Source organism: Podarcis melisellensis, assembly GCF_964234715.1.
Source record: "Podarcis melisellensis genome assembly, chromosome: 18".
Lineage (NCBI taxonomy): Eukaryota > Metazoa > Chordata > Lepidosauria > Squamata > Lacertidae > Podarcis > Podarcis melisellensis.
The window spans coordinates 831500-854546 of record NC_138536.1 but is presented as its reverse complement, the minus strand read 5'-3'; the positions used below and the strand labels follow the sequence as shown (position 1 = coordinate 854546).

The window sequence follows — 23047 nt, the reverse complement described above, 5'->3', positions numbered from 1 at the left end:
TTTCTACTTTTGTCCATTTGCTGTATTTATTTCCCCGGATTCAAACTATAAAATGGTGGTTTTCTTGAGTCAAAACGAGAGTACCTCTAAACATTTTTTTGGGGGGGGGAAGCAATGACAATAGGACCCAAAAAGGGGGGGCGTCCAGAATATTCTTTCAAATTGTTTTTATTAGGTATGTTGGAGATCTGGTTGTAAAACTGGGAAAACCAAATAAATAAATTTATAAAAATAATTTTTTAAAAAAGGAGAGAGAGCAGGGTTCGAGTTCTGCTGCTCAGGGGGCATGAAATTCTCTTTGGGGGTGTGACCTGTTGTGGGGCGGCCCCTCTTGGCTCGACTTGCCTCGCAGGGTCGTTGTGGGGAGAAGCGCATGGGCAGATGGGATTACCACGAGGAATTATCGAATATGCATCAAGCCATCGTGTCCACGATGAAGACAATTGTGTTGACTGGGCTTGGTATGTTGACGATAGTTTCTGATTAAATCTATGTTGCGTTCGCAAAGTAAAGGAAGGATTGAACTCTGATTACTAAGAATACGCACAGAGGCTTGAACCAGCAAGACTCTGGGAAGGGTGCGTATAATCGTGTCTGTCTGTGCCTGTCCGTCAGATTTCCGCAGCCCCCTGGACCAGGTAGTTTTTATTCACAAAAGAACCTTTTACAGAGTGTTCGAAAGAACCAATCGGATTTCTTCTGAGCATTTCCACACACCCACGTGGGGAGAAGTTAAACTACTAAAACTAATTAAGCACAAATATTTCCTTTGTGCAGAACTACAAAGAAGAGCCTTTGGCAACCCCGGAGGTTATAAACAAGCAATACATGTGATAAGAAGGATGTCCAGGAGGACAGTGACCATTATTCCCTTAATGTGAGATCTGTTTCCTGGACCTAAGATTAACATCCTAAAATTAATATACATCTGTTACGGAAGGGGGGGGCATGTCTTCTTCACCTTCTTCTTCGCTACAATATATCTATTTATTCCCAATTGTCAATGTCAAAAGGGGCTAAAATCTATAAAATCCATAGAAAATCAAGGTGCCAATTTGCTCAATTTCTCTAGGACTCCATCACACCTCCCCTGTCCTCCATAATCCCTCAGGTAAGGTGTCAAGACCCTAATCCTGTCAAATCACTCTGCCAAGCCTTTCCTCCGGGCAATGCCATGTGGCAGACTATGCATACATGGACCATTGTCTTCCCATCGCTGGCACTCAGGAAGCGCTTATCTGCGCATATCTCCAGCTCTGCATATTCCCCCCTCCCTCCTCCATATGTTAATCCGGTGTAACCCAACCTCTCCTTAATGTATTCATGATGTAACTGGGATGCATTTTGCACTGTATTCTGGGACATGGAGGGAGTTTCAAAAGTTCATGTCCCCCCTTTCTCGGGGTTCAATCTCGTCTTGAACCTGTTGCACAATAAACCTTGGATCTCCGCATTTTGCTCCTGTCCGGCTGAGCTCATTTTCTTCCGCAGGGACCCGCGGACACTTAGTCTGACGAGCTGGGTGGCAGAGTAGCCCCGCACCCAGATTTTAGCCGTAACAACATCAAAGAAACTTGCCCGCTATCTTGATGGCCCAGGATGCCTGCCTGGCGAAGCAACTGCTGTGTACGTGAGGAGAGAGAAATGGGCAGTAGATGCAAGAGGGCCAGTGGCGTAGCGTGGGTTGTCAGCACCCGGGGCAAGGCAAGTAATTTGCGCACCCTAACCCCTAACCTGCCGCCGCTGCCAGCTTCTTGCTGCTGCCTGGTCTGGTCTGGTGTGGTTCTCTCCCGCGCTCAGCGCTGGGCGGCCGCTGCACTGTCCCTCCCCCAGATAGTCCCTCGTTCTCTCCCCGCACCGCACGCCTGGCACCCACCCCTCCACAGTGGGCAGCGACCCGGCGGCTCGGATCGGATTCGCACAGCCAGCACCGCAGTGAGAGAGAGTGAGTGAGCCAGGTAGGGGCAGAGAGCTGTGAGTGCGAGTGAGCGCCCCCCAGATGTTGTGCCCGGTGCGCCCGGCCCCCCCTGCACCCCCACGCTACGCCACTGAAGAGGGCATCAAAAGGGCATGAATGTAGAATCTTATGGGATTTAATCAGAAACGATCGTCAATATATCAAACCCAGTCAACACAATGTCTTCATCGTGGACACGATGGCTTGATGTATATTAAAATTCCTCATGGTAATCTCATCTGACCCCTACAGGCTGCCTTTGAGTGAAATAAATAAATGGGGGCCCCTCGCAAGCAGAAAGCTAGCAGCTCAAAAGCCCCCCTTTTTCGGTTACAGACATGGGGGCAGAAAGAGAGGCTCTGATGGAGTCGGCGTACCCCGAAGTCCAGGCCTTTTGCCAGAAACACGGCTTGATGTTCGAGGTAAGGACCCCCCTCAAAAAAATAAAATAAAACCCACCCCTATCTCAGCTCAGAGCCAGCTGAATGCGCCTCTGGGAGCAGAAGGGGTATTTCGAACACAGGACCGGGGAAAAAATTATCCATCGTTCTGGCGCACTTTTGAAGCACATTGAGAATCCTGGGAAGTTTCTTCCCCAAAAAGCTGGAAGAATTCTTGCTAGGTTTGGCGGGAGAAGATATTAAGAAGATGGATCAAAGATGATATCTGTATGCAAGAACAGTAGCTAGAGTTCAGGAGGAGACGAAGGACCAAAAAGAACGGAGTCAATTTTCGATTGATATAAGTGAGAACTGTAGAAATATGAAAACCTTGGCAGGTCCTGTTGTAATATTTAATCAAAGAAACTGTGAATTATAGAACGGAATAGGAAAACTGGCGGAAGGGAAGGACGGAAGTCAACAGCTCTATGGAGCATAAAGTAGGATATATGTAATAAGATTTGATGTTTTATTGGTGTGGGTGGGTGAACTTAAATCTCAATAAAAAATATTTTTTTAAAAAAGAGAATCGTGGGAACTATAGTTCTCCCGAGAGGGGTCTTTCAAGATGGCGTGGGATTCCTTCTTCTGCCTCCAAACTTACTAATTCGCACCCCCACCCCCCGAATCCGGTCCAGGTCATTGATTTGAGATGGGGCGTCCGTGACGTCACAGGCGCTGGCCAAGAGCCCCTCTTTCTGGACGAGATTCGGCGCTGCCAGGAGCTCTCGGTGGGGCCCAGTTTCGTGGTGAGTGCCGGCGTCTCCTGGGGGTCGGGGGGGCTGCTATGGGGCTGGGGAAGGGGGGTTCTCGCAAGAATCTCTGCCCCCCCTGCAGTCGGAGCCAGCGAAGGTTGTGAAAGCCGGTTGCTGGAGAGAGGGCTCTGGGTTCGAATCCTGCTGGGGGGATTCCCATAACGGACATCTGGTCGGCCGCTGTGACTTAGATGAATCCCCTCTTCGGCAGCTGCAGGGCTCTTCTGAATTTCCTAGCATTCCTCCACGGAGCCTCCTTGGATAGGAGCAGTCTACCTTCAAAAAAGAGGGAGAGCAAGAATGGGAGGAGGAACCTGGACTTAGGTGGGCTCCTCTTGGGCCTGATCCAGCTGCTGTTGCCACAGGGCTCTTCTGAGTTTCCTAGGGTTCCTCAATGGAGCCTCCCTGGACAGGAGCAGTCTACCTTAGAGAGGTAGAGAGCCCAAAATTGGTTGTTGCTCTTGCCTCCGGCTTGGGGGCTCTTGAGAGCAGGAGGCTGGGCTTAGACGGGACCCTCTTTGCCCCTCTCTCGCCCTCCCAGGCTCTCCTCGGGAGCCGCTATGGCCCCTGCCCGGCCCCCACGACCATCGGGGACGAGGAATTTGAGGCCCTGGCATCCCAGTTGCGGCAGGAGGAGCTGCAGGCATTGCAGATGCTGACCCGGCGGTACCTGAAGGACGAGAACGCCGCCCCTCCGGTGTATGCCCTCCAACGTCCCCTGCCCCACGGCGAGGAGCAGAGTTTGGTCTTGGCCCTGCGCAGAGCGGCCCGGGAGGCGGAGAGGAAGGGGTTGATTGGCCAGTGTCAGCGACTGCGCTACCACAAATCAGGTGTGTGTCTGTGGCCGGCCCGTTTCTGCAAGGAAATTCCCCTCCTCTAATTTGATCCATCGTTTTATTATCATGATTACTAATATATTTAATAATAGTAATAATTATAGATTATATAAGCGGCTTTCCCCCCGGCCGTAACTCAGTTCTGGTAGAGAGAACGAGTTCTGGCACCTCTTTTTAATAATAATAATAATAATTTTGTAATTCCACCCGTTCTTTCATTTTGTTTTGAATTTCACAGTACACACACTCATAAAACTAAACATAGAGCTACAAACGCACAACCAAAAGGAAAACACACAAAAAAGAAGAAATACAACTAAAACGGAAACTTATGCAGAATAAATAATCAGCAATATATATGTATATAGCATATTTCGCTTCTTCTCTTCCAATCGACTTCCTTCATCCTCAACGCGGTTCTCTTTTCATTTTTAGCAAGCGGTCTCCTCCTTAATCCGTGATCGCCCCTTTTCCTTTCTGTTTTCAATTTAAGCGCCAGAATACCTTTTGCAAAAGTTCATTGAAAGATCTCCCAAGTATTAATTTGAGGACCCTGCTTTTCAGGGTATATTCTCTTTATTTTCCCCGTTCTGTTTGGGCCGATGGGGTTTTTGTGATTCCAGGACCGTCCCGGGGAAACCAGGACACTTGTCGGGTATAATAATAATAATAATAAATTATTTATATCCTACCCTCCCCAGCCGAACCCGGGCTCAGAGTGGCTAACGACAATAAAAGTAACCCAGTTTACCTAAAATCAAAATCGATTAATATAATTTCATTCTAAAATCAAATTAATGGCAACCGTTGGGCTGGCGTTCTGTGAGGATGCCTTCTGCCACTCCTCCTCACAGACTCGCCCTCTTTTTTTCCAGATACGCACAGGGAAATCGAGGCACGCTTCTTGGACTCGGGGCCGGAGGACGAAGGGGCCGCGGTGGTCTTCCTCCGAGAAACCGAGACCTCCCCGGACGAGGAGGGCGAGGAAGAGGGCGAGGAAGAGGACGAAAATGCCCGTCAGATGCTGGAGGAGCTGAAGGGCAGCGTTGCCAGCGCCTGCCCCGGTTTGCTCAGGGTCCACCGGGTGCCCCGAGCTGCGGCCCCCGGCGCCCTTCGCCAGAAGCCGCAACCCAAACACCTCAAGGAGCTGTGCGACCAGTTTGTGGCCGTTGCCAACTACCAAGTGCTCCGGGGCCTGCGGGCACGGGAAGGTCACCCCGGCAGTGGGCGGCTGCTGCAAGAACTCAGCCACCATGCCACCCTGGCCCGGGAGCGTTGCCACACCCTGTGCTGGCGACCAGAGCTGGTGGACTCCCTCTGCCAGCGCCTGAGGGACAACCTACCACGGTGCCACCCTCCCCTCGTGGTCCACGGGCCGCCCGGCTGCGGCAAGACCGTCCTGCTGTGCCACCTGAGAGGGGCGGCTTGCCAGGCCCTGGGACCCGAGGTGGTGGTGGTTTTCCGGCTGCTGGGGGCATCGCAGGACAGCTGCGGGCGCGACGCCCTCCTTGCCAGCCTCTGCCAGCAGGTTTGCCTGGCGCTGGGGCTGTACCTGCCGGGCACCGGTGACCCTCTTCTGCGCTTCCACCATGCACTCCTCTCGGCCTCCTGCCAGGCCTCTCAGCCTCTGGTCTTGATCCTTGACGCCGCGGAGAGTCTGGGCACTGCCTGGCTGCCGGCGGTCTGCCCTCCTGGGGTGCAGCTGGTCGTCTCTGCCCAGGACAAGGGTGGCAGCACTTTCAGCGGGGACCCCTTCGTGGTGGCCCCTCTCTCCGCCGACGAGGCTGGCAAGGCTCTGGCCGAAAGCTTGGCATCTGCAGGGCGTACCCTCCAGCCAGAACAGCGGGCGCTTTTCCGGCAAAGTTTCTCCGACGGCGGGCAGGCGCTAGCGCTGTCCCTCGCCCTCAATGAGGCTCGTCGGTGGGCATCGTACGCCCCGCTTTCGGCCCTGGCGGTCCCGCTCACGGCCGCAGAGGCCGCACACCGCCTCTGCGGGCGCATGGAGGAAGCGCATGGATCCGTGTTGGTGGCGAACGCCCTCGGCTACCTCGCTTGCGCCCGGTGAGAACCTGCGTATGTGTGCTTATCTTTTTAGTGTAAATTTAATTAAGGTTTATAGGGGAACGTACAAAACTTCATCTCTTTCCTCTTTCTTAACCAAACCAAGACTTTTATATACCGTATTTTTCGCTCCATAAGACGCACCAGACCCCAAGACGCACCTAGATTTTGGAGGAGGAAAACAAGAAAAAAAATATTCTGAATCTCAGAAGCCAGAACAACAAGAGGGATCGCTGCGCAGCGAAAGCAGCAATCCCTCTTGCTGTTCTGGCTTCTGTGATAGCTGCGCAGCCTGCATGCGCTCCATAAGACGCACACACATTTCCCCTTACTTTTTAGGAGGGGAAAGGTGAGTCTTACAGAGCAAAAAATATGGTATATTAAAAAGGAAACAGCAACCCTGGAAGGTAGGTGAAGCTGGTGTCAGGGAGTTCCTCTGCCTGATTTCCTTCCTTCCAGGTCTTATATAGATTAAACAACAAACAACAGCCCCTGGGAGGGAGGTGAAGCTGGTGTCGGGTAGTTCCTCTGCCTCATATCCTACCTTTTATTTTGTTTTGTTTTTTGCGCAGGAACGGCCTCTCCGAAGCAGAGATGAAGGATGTCCTGTCCCTGGACAACGAAGTCCTTTCCGAGGTGTACCAGTCGCACCCTCCGCCGGGCAAAGGGGTCCTCCGCCTGCCGCCCTTGCTATGGTCCCGCCTGCGCCGGGATTTGAACCCGGAGCTAGAGGAGAAGTGGTCTGACGGCTTCGTGCTGATGGGCTTCCTCCACAGGTCAGGGGCCACCCCTCTTCCTCCCCTCCTTTTCGGGGCTGCCAAGGGGTCCGGAAAGAGGGTCCCGCTTCTGCCATGAGCGCAGCAGGACACCTGCTTGGCATGCAGAACGTTCCAGGTGACACGCTGGGCACCTCCAGGTATGCGGAAGTAGTTTAATGGTGAATTTTGGAGACAGTGGAGAGGTAGAAGATTTTGGATTATCATAGAAGATGCGGGAGGAAATGATTGACAAGAGGGACCCACAAAGGGGAGGGGGAAGTCCAGGAGATTCTTTGGAATCTTGTTCTTATGTTGTAGGTTGCAGGTGTGACTGTAAAAATTTGACCTGGAAAAAACAAATTTATACTGTGTTTTCCCGTGTATAACACGCCCCCGTATATAAGACGCCTGCTATTTTGGCAGACTCCAATTTGAGAAAACGGGGGGAGATTGGATCCGTCTATAAGATGACCCGCAATTTTGAATTTTGAAATAAGAAAACCTAGTTTTATACCCGGAAAAGTACAGTATATCTAAAAAGAAACTTAATTGGCAAGAGAGAAAGAACTGTTATTAAGTGATAGCTAAACAGACAAATGGTCTGCCTGGGGATCAGGCCAAATTCCTCCGTCCTTCTTTAAACCAGTCCATGAAGACTAGCCCCTTCGTTTTACTTTTAGGGGGTTGGGGGGCAGAGCTCGGACGGTGCTGGCTTCGCGCCCCCCGAATTGCATATTGAGGTGGGGCCTCGGGACGCCTCCAGAGCCTGAAACCCCACTGCCCATCTGAAGCTTCTCCTGAGCATCCCTCCTTCCTCTGCCCAGGGAGTTTTCGGCGGCGGTGGAAGAGCGCTACCTGTCTCAGCCGGAGGACCGCGTCCGGCGCCACCTGCTTCTGGCCGATTTCTTCCGGGGGACCTGGAGTTGGGGGGCGAAGAAGCCCGTCGTGCTGCCCTCCTCCGCCAAGCCTGTGAGCGTTGACAGGAAGGTGAAGCTCTGGGGACCCCGAAAGTGCCAGGAGGGCTGGCAGGGGGAGACACCAGGGGGTGGGACGCCGGGGGGGGGGGCTTTCCCTTGCTGGCCAGACGAGGGGGGGGTTCATTTCATTTCATTCTGTTTTATTCTTTATTTTTTCATTTCATTATTTTTATTCTTTATTTTTCATTTCATTCTTTTTTATTCTTTATTTTTTCATTTCATGTCATTCTTTTTAATTTATTTTTTCATTTCAATTCATTCTTATTTAGACTTTATTATTTCATTTCATTATTTCATTATTTCTATGCTTAATTTTTTCATTTCATTATTTTTTATTATTTTTTCATTTCATTTCATTCTTTTTTATTCTTCATTTTGTTTCATAATTTCCTTATTTTTTATTCTTTAAAAAAGCCCCGTCTTCGTTATCTCTCACCCAGGTGACGCCGCAGCCATTGTGGTTCTCCAGCCGTCTTCCCAACAAGAGGAAGCTGAGCGAACAGCCGTTCCATTTGCTCCACGGGGGACGGATGGAGGAGCTGCGCCGAGACGTACTGGGTGAGCAGGAAAAGCTCCTGTGCCTTCGTTGCTCCTCTTTTCCATGGGAGAAACATTGGAGGGGACGGAATAGGACGTCCCTCTTTTCAGGGGAGAAACGTTGGAGGGGATGGAATAGGATGTCCCTATTTTCAGGGGAGAAATGTTGGAGGGGATGGAATAGGACGTCCCTATTTTCAGGAGAGAAATGTTGGAGGGGATGGAATAGGACGTCCCTATTTTCACAGGAGAAAAGTTGGAGGGGATGGAATAGGATGTCCCTATTTTCAGGGGAGAAACGTTGGAGGGGATGGAATAGGACGTCCCTATTTTCACAGGAGAAAAGTTGGAGGGGATGGAATAGGATGTCCCTATTTTCAGGGGAGAAAAGTTGGAGGGGATGGAATAGGATGTCCCTATTTTCAGGGGAGAAACGTTGGAGGGGATGGAATAGGACGTCCCTATTTTCAGGAGAGAAACGTTGGAGGGGACGGAATAGGACGTCCCTATTTTCAGGGGAGAAATGTTGGAGGGGACGGAATAGGACGTTCCTATTTTCACGGGAGAAACGTTGAAGGGGATGAAATAGGACGTCCCTATTTTCAGGGGAGAAACGTTGGAGGGGATGGAATAGGACGTCCCTATTTTCGAGGTTACCAGCATGAGTTTGACCAAACTGCGGGAGGCAGTGGAGGACAGAGGTGCCTGGCATTCTCTGGTCCATGGGGTCACGAAGAGTCGGACATGACTAAACGACTAAACAACAACAACAAATTTTCAGGGGAGAAACATTGGAGGGGATGGAATAGGACGTCCCTATTTTCAGGGGAGAAACGTTGGAGGGGATGGAATAGGACGTCCCTCTTTTCAGGGGAGAAACGTTGGAGGGGATGGAATAGGATGTCCCTCTTTTCAGGGGAGAAACGTTGGAGGGGATGGAATAGGACGTCTCTCTTTTCAGGGGAGAAACGTTGGAGGGGATGGAATAGGACGTCCCTATTTTCAGGGGAGAAACGTTGGAGGAAATGTGCTTTCCCTCTCCCTCCGACAGGGAACATGGCCTGGATCTCCTGCAGGGTTGCTTCCTCTGGCGTGCGGATCCTGGCCGCAGACTTTGCCCTCTGCCTGACTCACGTCTTCTGCCCGGAGCTGCGTTTGGTACGGGATTGCCTCCTCCTGCTCCTGGATCCCAGTGTGGACGATGCTGAGGGCCGTTTAGGTATGTCTGCTGCTCTTAAACAATCTCCACTTTCCTGACCTTTGAAGACAAATCCCTTCCTTTTGGCTAAGCCTACTCTGTAGGGTTGTTGTTGCGCAGATAAAACGGGGAGGGCGAGAACCAGGGAGCCTGAGTTGAGCTGCTGGGAAGAAGAGGCGATTTGGGTGCAAATGCAATTACGAAATAAACGCCGTGTGTGTTGTTGCAGGCATTTATGTATAGGTTGGGGGGTGTTGCCCTTCCAGCAGATATCACGCACATGCAGCCCACTACCAAAATCAGCACAATCACTTTTGTGACTTGTCCCCACAAAACACTTCATCGCAGTTTCTTCCTGTCTATTCAAAGGGCCTTTGCTGCACGATACCAAATGTAAGAATTCGCTGATAAATGTCTCTATGTTCTGGCTCACTGGGGAAACTTCAGAAATTCCTCTAGACCTGTGAGCTCAGCTCCTCAGCAGCCCCTCTGCCTGAGGGATAATCCCTGGCATCCTGATACCTGAGGGCCAGACAGGTAGCCATTCCAGAAATAACAAGCCCAGATGAAGACAAAAGGGTGGGATGAACTCGGCTGGGAAACAGGGAGATGGAAATATCTCTTTTGTTCCACTTGATGGGTGTTTGGTGGAGGGCAAGGGGAACTATATGCCTGTTGTCTTTGTCCATGGAGTTTTCTTGGCAGGGATACTGGAGTGGCTTGCCGGTTCCTGCTCCAGGTGGATCACGTTTAGTCAAAACTCTCCACTATGACTTGTTCATCTTGGGTGCCCTGCTCGGCATAGTTCATAGCTTCTCTGAGTTCTTCAAGCCCCTTCGCCACGGCAAGGCAGTGATCCATGAAGGGGCAGTGATCAAACCTCTCCATACTGAAGGAAATCAACCCTGAGTGCTCACTGGAAGGACAGATTGTGAAGCTGAGGCTCCAGTACTTTGGCCACCTCATGAGAAGAGAAGACTCCCTGGAAAAGACCCTGATGTTGGGAAAGATGGAGGGCGCAAGGAGAAGGGGACGACAGAGGACGAGATGGTTGGATAGTGTTTTCGAGGTTACCAGCATGAGTTTGACCAAACTGCGGGAGGCAGTGGAGGACAGAGGTGCCTGGCATTCTCTGGTCCATGGGGTCACGAAGAGTCGGACACGACTAAACGACTAAACAACAACAACAAGGGGAACTATGGGGCAGGGTCCAGGATGCTCAGATTCCTGCCACTAGACCTCCCCTTTCATGATGCATTAGTGATGTAGTTTGGGGGGTGTAACATGGGGATTAGCAGCTGATAAAAGTTTGGGTTCTCTTTTGTTTGGGGCTTCCATCTTGTTCCACCTGGTGGCAGGTGGGAGTCCTGTCCTGACAGTCTTCAATCAAGACCAAGCCGACTGGCTGCTGTTTTGCTCTCGTATTCCTGGCTGGGGTCCTTGTTTCTTCGTCCAAGGGAGCCCTCAGATTTCTCCGTTAACAAGGTCCAAATGCAATAACGAAATAAACACTGTGTGTGTGACCCTCCCCTGTCTCCTTGCCCCTCCAGAACCAAACGTGGTCTACACAGAAATGCTGGCAAGGTTGGAGTCGCTGGTGCCCTCGTACCCGGGCGGCCTGATCGCGGGTCTTTGCCAGCAGTGCAAGAGCTGGCTCAGATCTCGGCCCCATCCATCCCTGGTCCCTCTCGCCGGCTTCCTTGACCCACCGGACGGGCCTCTGCGGAAGACGCTGCCAGGATTCCCCAAAGGTGGGTGTCGGAGTTCGCACGGGTGACCCCCCACGATATCAGGAGAGCCCTGGTGGGCAGCGGCGGCTGGGTCATCCGAAGCCACAGCTCCCCAAACTTTGAATCTGTTTTGGGACTACAGCTCCTCTAGCAGGACCAGAGGTCAGGGACAATGGGAACTGTAGTTTGAAAATAGCCGGAGACCTGAGTTTGGGAAGACATGGTCTAAGCCCAGCTTCCTGCTCTCCTCCATGAATTTCACTGCCCACCCCTACCTCCTGTGGCAGAGAGTTCTGCAGGTTAACACCTCCCCAAAGTCCTTCCTTTTCTGCGCCAGCCCAGACCGCTGGACCCACAGCCTGGTGGGCTAGGTGACCCACGCCAGAGCTGCCCCTCTGACCTGCCCCCACAATTTGCAGGCACCTCCGTTCTGGAAGCCAGCCCTGACCACAGGATGCTGTTGGCTGGCTCCTCGGACGGCTCCATCATCGTGTGGGACACGGAAGATTTCTCGGTGCGCCACGTCCTCCTCGGCCACTCGGGTGAGAATCAGAAGGGAAGGGTGTTTTTGCCAGGCCGCCTCTTGCTGGCAGAGGGTGGGCAGTGCCAGGCAGCTGCGATTAACGGCGACTTTTAATCGGGGCACACTGAGGTCCAGCTCCGAGAGCCTTTGGCGGTTCCCTCCCTGCGAGAAGCGAAATTACAGGAAACCAGGCAGAGGGCCTTCTCGGTGGTAGCACCCTCTCCCATCAGATGTCAAGGAAATAAACAACTCTCTGACTTTATTATTGTTATTAATAATAATTATAGATCTCCCCCCAATTCCTTGCAGCCGAAGTGAGGTGCCTGAGGGTCTTCGCCAGGGGTACCCGCGCCGTGTCGGTCGCCCAGGATCGAACCCTGCGCCTCTGGAGCCTGGAGTCCGGCAGGGAGGTAGCCATTGTGCCCGCCGTCCCTGCGGGAGATCAGGAATGGTGCCAACTCAGCGTGGACGACAAACACCAAATGGTGTACTGGGTGTCTGGCTCAGAGGTGTGTAGACTGGCATTATAACGGGACGGTTAATCCTGAACTGTCCCTAGAAAACAGGGGCACTTGGAGAGTCCAGATTGTTAACGGAAAAATCCGAGGGCTCCCTTGGACAAAAACAAAGACACCAACCAGGATAACTTGGCGCAAAACAGCAGCCTGTAGGCTTGGCCTTTATTGATCTGTTGCAACAGGGTGCTCCCCTCATTTGCAGGAGAGAGGAGGGACCCAGAAAAATGGTGTGCAAGGCCTTATAAAGACTTTTGAAATTACCACCCTGTAGGTCAAGCCCACCCCCAGAAACATCACGCATACATCACAGAAAGGAGGGGTTGAGGGAGGAGTTGTGGTGGTAACCTGAGTGTCCTGTCACCTGGCTGGTTCCCCCTTTCCCCCTCCCCATGAGTACTTTCCAGGTGACAGAGGGGACTTTGCAGTTTCCTGCCCCCAGAGGGAAGAGCTGATTATTGTCCTTTGTTCCAGTCCCTGCTAAATCCACGCCCATATGCAAGTTCTTTGTGATCTTGATGGTCTTCTGTCCGGGACCATCAGGGTTGGCATAGCAACTGGGCAGGGCTCCTGTGGATGTGCTGGGATGCTCAAGGGATTATGGCTGCCCTGTATCAAACCTTCCCCATTTTGTAGTCCTTCTTCCATGGAGTAAAATAAAAGTGGAACAGTGCAAATCCGATGTATGGTTGATTTTCTATGAATTTATAACAGAAGCGTAGTGTACGACGTGTGAGAAGCGTAGTGTACGACGTGTGTGTGTGAAGTTTGTACAAACTGAATGATTGGGGGGGGGTTTCCTGCGACAGTTTATTCTGCAATTCCACCGTGTTGCACAATGGGAAATGCCCTGTGTTTTGCCCACTAAGAGACTTTCAGCAGACCCTCCCTCTTTCCTGCAGGTGGAGGCCTGGCACCTGGGCACAGCGGCCCCCGCTTTCCGGATCCTGGCCGAGCCCCCTGGCGGCTGGTTGTGCGCTGCCATCTTCGTGCCGCGGCTGGTGGTGGCGACGGTGTCGGGGGGCTGTGTCTGCCTGTGGGACAGTCTCAGCGGGCAGCTCCTCTCCAGGCAGCAGCTGGGGGGGCTGCAAGAGGGTGCAGCCCCCACCTGCGGCGCTTTGCTCCGGAAAATGGGCAGGATGGTGTCCAGGTTCAGCGGGGGCTCCCTCCTGATGGTGACCGCTCTGGGGCAGGGGTTGTGGGCGGAGGGACCGGGGCATTGCAGCCAGGTTTGGGGGGCAAATAATAAAACCACAAATAATATAATTCTGATTACAGTGGCACCTTGGTTCTTGAACCCGGAATTTCCCTGTTTACCGCCCCAGTGGCGCTGAGCTCAGAAAGGAGGATGCGCAGGGAATCTCAATTGATTTAAAAAGGGATTCCAATTCATATATAGTGGCATCTTGGTTTCTCAATCTTATGAACATTTGTTTATCTTTTGATAACAATAAAAGCAGACAGATTTGTTTTAATCTCGTATGTAGGGATACATCAATGTGTCCATAAAAATAGCTGCATTTCTTTTAATCTGGTATCTACCGATCCTCATTAATGTGGAAAACTACAGTGGTCCCTTGGTTCTCAAACTTAATCTGTTCCGGAAATTCCGTTCCAAAACCAAAGTGTTCCAAAACCAAGACAGCACTTTCCCATATAAAGGAATGCATATTCCCTTCTATCTCTTTTTCAGGGCAATTGGCCCATCCTGATCAAGGGTATTTGTCTACACTGGCTGGCAGCAGCGGCCAGTGAATGTATGTTAGGGGGCTAGAGGGACTCCAAGCCTGCTGCTCTGAGGCTGTTTTCCTCCTGCGTGGTCTTTATTGAAGACTGTCGTGACAGGACTCCCACCTGCCACCAGGTGGAACAAGATGGAAGCCCTAAACAAAAGAGAACCCAAACTTTTATTAGCTGCTGATCCCCATCCTACACCCTCCAAACTGCATCACTAATGCATCATGAAAGGGGAGGTCTGGTGGCCACAATCTGAGCGTCCTGGACCCTGCCCCATGGTTCCCCTTGCCCTCCACCAAACACCCATCAAGTGGAACAAAAAAGATATTTACATTTCCCTGTTTCCCAGCCAAGTTCATCCCACCCTTTTGTCTTCCTCTGGGTTTGTTCTTTCTGGCATGGCGACCTGTCTGGCCCTCAGGTCTCAGGAGGCCAGGGATTATCCCTCAGGCGGAGGGGCTGCTGAGGAGCTGAGCTCACAGGTCTAGAGGAATTTCTGAAGTTTTCTAGTGAGCCAGTACAGAGATACGTTTATCAGTGAATTCTTACATTTGGTATCGTGCAGCAAAGGCCCTTTGAATAGACAGGAAGAAACCGTGATGAAGTGTTTTGTGGGGACAAATCACAAAAGTGATGGTGCTGGTTTTGGTCGTGGGTTGCATGTGCATGAGATCTGCTGGAGGGGAAACCCCCCAACCTCTACATAAATTCCTGCAACACTCCCCACAGGTCTCCTCGGAGGGAAACAGCCTGCTGGAGAAGCTCCCAGAGAAGATCTGCTTCGTGGCGCTTTCGGAAGACGAGTCTCTTCTCGCGGCAGGTTTGTCTCCTTGAGATCCTGTCTCCCCAGGCAGCGGGCTGTTTTTCGGGATATGGGGCAGGATCCCGACGTTTGGCACACCTTCAAATGCACACCAGGCTTCCCAATCCTTGCTTTCCCCACGAAGAAACGGACTGCAAGATTCACCCTTTTCCGAATCTTGCGTTGCGGTGCCCCCCTCGCCTGCAAAGGCACGGACTGAGGTGGAGCGTGCGTAAAAATGCAGATAACACGCCAAAAGGCATTCTGCGGGGAGGGGGAACGACCTTGAAAAAAATGAGGCAAAATGAAAGACGAATGAGGGGAAATTCGTGTTAAAGTAGTGACGAATTTTCACGGCCACTCTCCATGAAAAATTGCAAATTGTCCATCAAATAAAATTTTTTGTTCTTTTTTTCATTTCTTTTTTCCTTTTTTTGTCTTTTCAATTTTTTTCTTGATTTTACGTTGTGATGTTCTTTTCTTTTTGTATTTAACTATGTTATACTTACCTTCGTTGTATGTTTGTATTTTAAACCAATAAAGATTTATTTTAAAAAGGGAGGGGGAAAGAAAAAGTGGAACTTAATGCAGAAATAACTGAGTGCTGGGACCTTATTCTTGTTGGTCGCTCACAGAGCAAGAGCAGGGACTGGGTAATGTTAGGAACCACCTGCCTGCGAGCAGCCTTTTGCACGTGCTCAGAAGCACTCTTGTCCCTTCTGGCGCTTCCCCCCTGACCAGAGCCTTGCTTCGCAACAAAGGCCAAACCCTCGTTCAAACCAAGCTCTGGCTTGCCTTCCAGGCTTTGGGCGCCGAGTGCGAATCTTCCGGCCCGACCCGACAGGCTTCCACCAAGTCCTGAACTCCGATTTGCTGCACAGTGAGGAAGTCTGTGCGGCTGCCATCGCTGCCGACAACACCACCGTGTTCACGAGCTCTCGGAGCGAGTGCATCTGGGTAAGGCTCTCCTTCCATTGAGGTTTTTAAGCAGAGGTTGGATGGCCATATGTCAGGGATGCTTTAAATGAGATTCCTTCTTGCAGGGGGTTGGACTAGATGACCACTGGGGGACTCTTTCCAACTCTACGATTCTATGATTTTAAGAGGCAGAAGGACCGGCCTTCTAGCCCTGGGCGGTGGCAATGTGGCAATCGCGAACCCACAAAGTAAGCCCTACGAAATCCAAGTTCCAAAACATTTGGAAACCGAGGTGCAAAGAGCGGTCTGCAAATTTAATAAAGTGAGAAAAATAACATATACATTCAGCAGAAGGCGTTTGACTTCCGAGGCACATTCAGTAATGGAAGCGTTTACGGCGTTCGAAAACTGAAACGTTCGTCAATGGACATGGTCGAAAACCGAGGTAGCACTGTATCATATGATAAAACATACCCTCTTTCCTTTTACATTCCCAGCACACATTTGAACGGCTTCTATACAGTGGTACCTCGGGTTACACACGCTTCAGGTTACAGACTCCGCTATCCCAGAAATAGTACCTCGGGTTAAGAACTTTGCTTCAGGATGAGAACAGAAATCGCATGGCGGTGGCAGCAGTGGGAGGCCCCATTAGCTGAAGTGGTACCTCAGGTTAAGAACAGTTTCAGGTTAAGAACAGACCTCCGGAACGAATTAAGTACTTAACCCGAGGTACCACTGTACAACTTTGCAATTTTTCTAGGTGTCTAATACTAGCAGCACATCATTTTCATATAATTTTCTTTCAACGAACAGCAGGTTGTAAACTTCAAGTCCTCTCTCCATAACTTTTCCCATGATGAAAACTCTATACTATAGCCAAAATCTCCTGCTCAGTGTATCATTACTGATTTAACTTCTTCATCTTTTCGGGCTTTTTCGGCTGCGGCTCCAACCTGGTGGAACGCTCTGTCAGAAGAGACTAGGGCCCCCCAGGACTTGACATCTTTCCGCAGGGCCTGCAAGACAGAGCTGTTCCGCCTGGCCTTTGGACAGGGCACAGCCTGACTCCCTCCTTTGACAATCTTTACAAAACTTTAGTTTATGGTTGCCATCAATTTTGATTTTAATTCATTTTTATAATGTTTTATAATGTTGTACTGTTTTAGTGTTGTTAGCCGCCCTGAGCCCGGCTTCGGCTGGGGAGGGCGGGATATAAATAAAACTTCTTCTTCTTCTTCTTCTTCTTCTTCTTCTTCTTCTTCTTCTTCTTCTTCTTCTTCTTCTTCTTCATCTTCTTCTTCTTCTTATTATTATTATTATTATTATCTTTAGTAAACCAGTGTAGGGATCAGAAATACCGTATTTAGTATTTTCACAATAATTCCTTTTGGTACAGTTGCTTTTGCATGAATCTTCTCAGTAAGGACCCATGTAAATATAGGTTGTTGTTGTTTTGCAACCCCTCGGCTCAAGGGGGACGGGGCCATTGTGTCCACGATGAACGCATTGTGTTCAGTGGCGTAGCGTGGGGGGTGCAGGGGGGCCGGCCGCATCGGGCGCAACATCTGGGGGGGGGCGCGCTCGCACTCGCAGCTCTCTGCCCCTACTAAAATCCACAGGTTAGGGGGCGCAAATTACTTGCCTTGCCCCGGGTGCTGACAACCCACGCTATGCCACTGATTGTGTTGACTGGGTTTGATATTTTGACGATAATTTCTGATTAAATCCCGTAAGATTCTACATCCATGCCCCTTTGCCTCTACTGCCCTTTCCCCTCTTCTTCACAAGTCACGTACACACTTCGACAGGGTCATCTAAAGACTATGGGCAGTTTCTTTGCTGTAGCTTTTCTAATTGTTAATCTTAGGATGTTAATCTTGGGGACAGGAAACATTAAGGTGATAATGGTCACTGTCCTCCTGGCCATCGTGTGGACTGATTGTTTATGACCTCTGGGGTTGCTGTATTCCTCCTTTGTAGTTTTCATTCATTTACTCCAGAGTATGCATGCCTAACTAGTGTTTATAGTTTAACTTTGTCCCCACTTGAGGTTTGTTTGAATGCTCAGAGGCGGGCAGGTGTGGAGGATTCCCTGGTCCTGAATGGGGTAACTGTGCCCCCGAAGGACCAGCTGCGCAGCCTGGGAGTCATTTTGGACTCACCACTGTCCATGGAGGCACAGGTCAAATCTGTGTCCAGGGCAGCTGTTTACCAGCTCCATCTGGTACGCAGGCTGAAACCCTACCTGCCTGTCTCGCCAGAGTGGTGCATGCTCTGGTTATGTCCCGCTTGGACTACTGCAATGCACTCTACATGGGGCTACCTTTGAAGGTGACTCGGAAACTACAACTAATCCAGAATGAGGCAGCCAGACTGGTGACTGGGAGCGGCCGCCGAGACCACATAACACCGGTCTTGAAAGACCTACATTGGCTCCCAGGACGTTTCCGAGCACAATTCAAAGTGTTGGTGCTGACCTTGAAAGCCCTAAACAACCTCAGCCCAGTATACCTGAAGGAGCGTCTCCACCCCCATCATTCTGCCCGGACGCTGAGGTCCAGCGCTGACGGCCTTCTGGCGGTTCCCTCATTGCGAGAAGCGAAGCTACAGGGAACCAGGCAGAGGGCCTTCTCGGTAGTGGCGCCCACCCTGTGGAATGCCCTTCCAGCAGATGTCAAAGCGATAAACAACTACCTGACATTCAGAAGACATCTGAAGGCAGCCCTGTTCAGGGAAGTTTTTAACGTGTGATATTTTACTGTATTTTTGGTTTTTATGGAAGCCGCCCAGAGTGGCTGGGGAGGCCCAGCCAGATGGGCGGGGTATAAATAATAAATTATTATTATTATTATTATGAGCACTGTGTAAAGGATTCTTTTGTGGATAAAATGGCCTGGTGAGGGGTGTGGTGGATGCACTTTCTCTGAGAGCCTTGCTGGTCAAAGCCTCGTGTCTTATTTTAATCAGGGTCCGATCCTTTCCTTTGGCCTCAGAACGCAACAAACCAGAGTCTCTTAATCTCAGGAGAATTTACTTCCGGGTTTCCGGGAGCCGGAACGTTCCAAAAGGGAGCCGTTTGAGAACCGAGGTTTGACTGTAGCGCTCTTCTCCCCAGGTGTGGCGTCTGGGCCAGGAGGGCTGGCTGAGGGATGTCTGGGGGGACCAAGGACTACCCGCCACCCACCTGACCCTCTGCGGCTCCCTGCTGGTGTCCGCCTCTCCCCACGCACCTTACCTCCGGGTCTGGGACCCCGGCGACGATCCCGGGTGCAAACCCTTGCCGCCATGCATGGCCGGCGCGAAGTGCGTGGGGCTCTCCGGCGGCGGAAAATACGTCTGCTTCCCCCAGTCCCTCGAGAGCTGCGAGCTGGTCCTTTGGGACGTGGAAGAAGGTGAGTTTATTTATTTATTTCGTATCTGATTTTTATCAATGTCTTTTTTGACACGGTAATTCCAGCATTCCGGTATACTGTGTGCTGAAATGGCAGAATGGACTTTGAAATTAAGGGAAAGAGTTGACGATGAATGTAAAGAAGAATGGACTTTATTGTATATACACAGAAGCAAGGTACACAGAGGGACGCGGGTGGCGCTGTGGGTTAAACCACAGAGCCTAGGGCTTGCTGATCAGAAGGTCGGCGGTTCGAATCCCTGCGATGACGGGGTGAGCTCCCGTTGCTCGGTTCCTGCTCCTGCCCACCTAGCAGTTCGGAAGCATGTCAAAGTGCAAGTAGATAAATAGGTACCACTCTGGCGGGAAGGTAAACGGCGTTTCCGTGCGCTGCTCTGGTTCGCCAGAAGCGGCTCAGTCCTGCTGGCCACATGACCCGGAAGCTGGACGCCGACTCCCTTGGCCAGTAAAGCGAGATGAGCGCCCCAACCCCAGAGGTGGCCACGACTGGACCTAATGGTTAGGGGTCCCTTTACCTTTACCTTTAACCTGAAAGAAACGCAACCTGAAGTGTCTGTAACCCAAGGTATGACTGTAAAATATTTTTTGAATTAAAAAACCCACCTGTGCCCCCGCAGGAGAGGAGCGCGAGACGCTGGACACCTCGGCCGCCGTGCGGTGCCTGGAAGTGGCCCCCCAGAGAAACCTGGCCTTTGTGGGGCTGGCGTCCGGGACGGTGCTGGTCTTCCCCTTGGACTTGCCGCAGGACGTGGGGTGCATCCCTCCGGCAGAGAACCGGAAGCCCGTCTGCGCCCTGGCCTTGTCCCGGAGTGAGGAGCAAGTGGCCGTGGCTTGCGAGGATCTGGTGCAGGTCTTGGACGTGGGTCGGGGGGATCCGGGGCCCCTAATCGACCAGCCAGCCTTCTCCTTCTACACCCAGATCCCGGGTGCCGACATCTCCTGCGTGGCCCTGCTGAGCGGCTACCGGGTGCTCTACGGCATGACCACTGGGCAGCTGTTCCTCTACCACTGTCCCCGGGGCCAGGTGTTCGCCCTGGAAGCCCATGGAAGCAGCAGCATCACCTGCTTGCAGACCAGTCACGGAGAGGCCTGGGCGCTCAGCGGAGCGGCCGACTCTCTGCAGTGCCTCTGGGATGTGGATCGGTACCGCTGGGAGCATCGGATGTCTTTCCAAAAGGTGTGTCTCCCCTCCGGATCCCGCCCTGCGCCGTCCCAAGAATGTTGTTGTTTAGTCGTTTAGTGGTGTCCGCCTCTTTGTGACCCCCTGGACCAGAGCACGCCAGGCCCTCCTGTCTTCCACTGCCTCCCCCAGTTTGGTCAAACTTCAAGAACACTGTCCCACCGTCTCGTCCTCTGTCGTCCCCTTCTCCTTGTGCCCTCCATCTTTCCCAACATCAGGGTCTTTTCCAGGGAGTCTTCTCTTCTCCTGAGGTGGCCAAAGTCTTGGAGCCTCAGCTTCAGGATCTGTCCTTCCAGTGAGCACTCAGGGCTGATTTCCTTCCGAATGGAGAGGTTGGATCTTCTTGCAGTCCATGGGATTCTCAAGAGTCTCCTCCAGCACCAGAATTCAAAAGCATCCATTCTACGGCGATCAGCTTTCTTTATAGTCCAGCTCTCCCTTCCCAAGAATGGCCATCGCCTAATCAGGGGGTCAGCAACCTTTTTCAGCAGCGGGCCACTCCGCTGTCCCTCAGACCTTGTGGGGGGGCCGGACTACATTTTTATTTTGGAGAGAGAAAATGTACGAATTCCTATGCTCCACAAATAACCCGGAGATGCATTTCAAATAAAAGCACACATTCTACTCTCTCTCAAAACGCCTTTGCCACGTCTGTTCCTCGTTCCCAGGAAGATTCCTTCGCGCAAGGCGTGCTCTGTGCCTGCTTCTCGACGGATGACCGGCTGCTCTTCACTGCCTCCCTCGATCACTGTGTGACGGTGTGGGACGTCTCTTGCGGTGAGCAAGCCCCCCCGGCCATCTTTGAACTGCGTACAATGGTGCCTTCCCCCGTTGAGTCTCCAGCTGTCTTTGGACTGCAATAGCCAACAGGACCAGTGGTTGGGGATACAGTGGACGCTCGGGTTGCGAACGTGATCCGTGCGGGATGCGTGTCTACAACTCGCAGTGCCGCATCTGTGCAATTTCGCACTTCTGCACATGCACAAAGCGCTATTTAGTGTTTCTGCGCATGCATGAGCGCCGAAACCTAGAAGTAACCCATTCCAGTACTTCCAGGTTTCGGTGCGAAAACACACAACCTCTCCAATCTGAGGTATGTCTGTATTATTATTATTATTATTACTAATTGAATTTACCGTATTTTTTGCTCTACAAGACTCACTTTTCCCCTCCTAAAAAGTAAGGGGAAATGTGTGTGTGTCTTGTGGAGCGAATGCAGGCTGCGCAGCTATCCCAGAAGCCAGAACAGCAAGAGGGATTGCTGCTTTCACTGCGCAGAGATCCCTCTTGCTCTTCTGGCTTCTGAGATTCAGAATAGTTTTTTTCTTGTTTTCCTCCTCCAAAAACTAGGTGTGTCTTGTGGTCTGGTGCGTCTTATAGAGCGAAAAATACGGTATATACTGCCCTATACGCAGGGGTCTCAAGGTGGTTTGCAGAATAAATGAATGGGAATTGCAGGGTGATGGGAATTGCGGTCTGGAAACGGCCAGGGACCCGAGTTCAAGAAACCCTAGGTAGGCAGTACTGAGCTAACTTAAGATGAGGCAGACTTTCTATGCATGGGGGGCATTTCACGGTATGTTTCTTTGCACCACCAGGGGCCCTGTTAGCCGTCCAGCTTGTGCACGCCAGGGTGACCAGGATGGTGCCAACGCCGGACGGCTTCGTGGCGGCGACAAGACTCGGCTACCTCATCCGGGAGAGCTTCCTCCGCCCATCATCCACCAGCTCTCGCTACGACCCGCTGGGCGGCATCAGAGCCACGTGCAGAGTGACGTCTCGGAGGACCGGCGGAGAGGACGACGAGGACCTTGCCGGCGGGCAGCTGGGGCGCCAGAGGGACCACGCAACCCAGGCCGGGCACAGCCTCCTCAACAACAAGCTTTCGCAGATTTGCAGGATAGGGTAAGGGTCAGGGCTATATTATCCCAGGAGACCAATTCTGGCCCCATTGCACTGGCCGCTGGTTCATTTCTGGGCCCAGGAAACCCAAATGCTTGCTTACAAAGCCATTGTACTTCCAACCTTACTGTCTGCTTGAGAAACGTGGACCACTTATAAACGCCATCTCCATCTTCTCGAAAGACTCCATCAACGGTGTCACCGAAAATTTTTACACATCACTTGGGAAGACTAATACCAGTGTACTGGAAGAAGCAAAGATCACCAGTGTTGAAGCGATGATTCTTCAACATCAACTTCGTTGGACTGGTCATGTTGTTCAGATGCCTGATTATCGTCTTGCAAAGCAACTCCTCTATTCCGAACTTAAAAATGGAAAGCGTAATGCTGGTGGTCAACAAAAGAGGTTCAAAGACTGTCTCAAGGAAAATCTTAAAAAATGTAGTATAAACACCGACAACTGGGAAACACTGGCCTGTGAGCGCTCCAGTTGGAGAACAGCCTTGACCAAAGGTGTCCTGGGCTTTGAAGACACTCGAACTCAGGACTAGAGGGAGAAACGTGCCAAGAAGAAGGCACGCTTGGCAAACCCTCACTGGGTTGACTTCCTTCCCCCTCTTTCTGCGGTTCCTTAAATTTATTTTTAATATCTTCTGCATTTCCAAATTAACTTAATTTGCTCGTTTACTCATCCACCTTAAATATATACTCTTAGGAAACTGCAGGTTATTACAATAATCCTGCCAATGTTCTTATCAGTTTACCATTTATCTGTAAATATTCAATAAACCATTTCCATTCTTTTA

At 51.3% G+C, this 23047-nt stretch overlaps 1 protein-coding gene across 1 annotated transcript in view; it reads left to right on the top strand.

Annotated features, from left to right (window-relative positions):
* The window catches only part of NWD1 (NACHT and WD repeat domain containing 1), a 25406-nt gene extending 2359 nt beyond the window's left edge, over window positions 1-23047 (top strand). The window contains exons 2-19 of the mRNA XM_081896022.1: window positions 2294-2379; window positions 3036-3146; window positions 3694-3982; window positions 4864-6049; window positions 6622-6825; window positions 7632-7794; window positions 8225-8342; window positions 9373-9540; window positions 11070-11270; window positions 11669-11791; window positions 12082-12281; window positions 13190-13462; window positions 14754-14844; window positions 15629-15783; window positions 18863-19139; window positions 19777-20336; window positions 21008-21116; window positions 21938-23047. Coding sequence (XP_081752148.1) covers window positions 2296-2379; window positions 3036-3146; window positions 3694-3982; window positions 4864-6049; window positions 6622-6825; window positions 7632-7794; window positions 8225-8342; window positions 9373-9540; window positions 11070-11270; window positions 11669-11791; window positions 12082-12281; window positions 13190-13462; window positions 14754-14844; window positions 15629-15783; window positions 18863-19139; window positions 19777-20336; window positions 21008-21116; window positions 21938-22248 — 4623 coding nt within the window. The 5' untranslated portion in view covers window positions 2294-2295 and the 3' untranslated portion in view covers window positions 22249-23047. The remainder of the gene's footprint in view (window positions 1-2293; window positions 2380-3035; window positions 3147-3693; window positions 3983-4863; window positions 6050-6621; window positions 6826-7631; window positions 7795-8224; window positions 8343-9372; window positions 9541-11069; window positions 11271-11668; window positions 11792-12081; window positions 12282-13189; window positions 13463-14753; window positions 14845-15628; window positions 15784-18862; window positions 19140-19776; window positions 20337-21007; window positions 21117-21937) is intronic.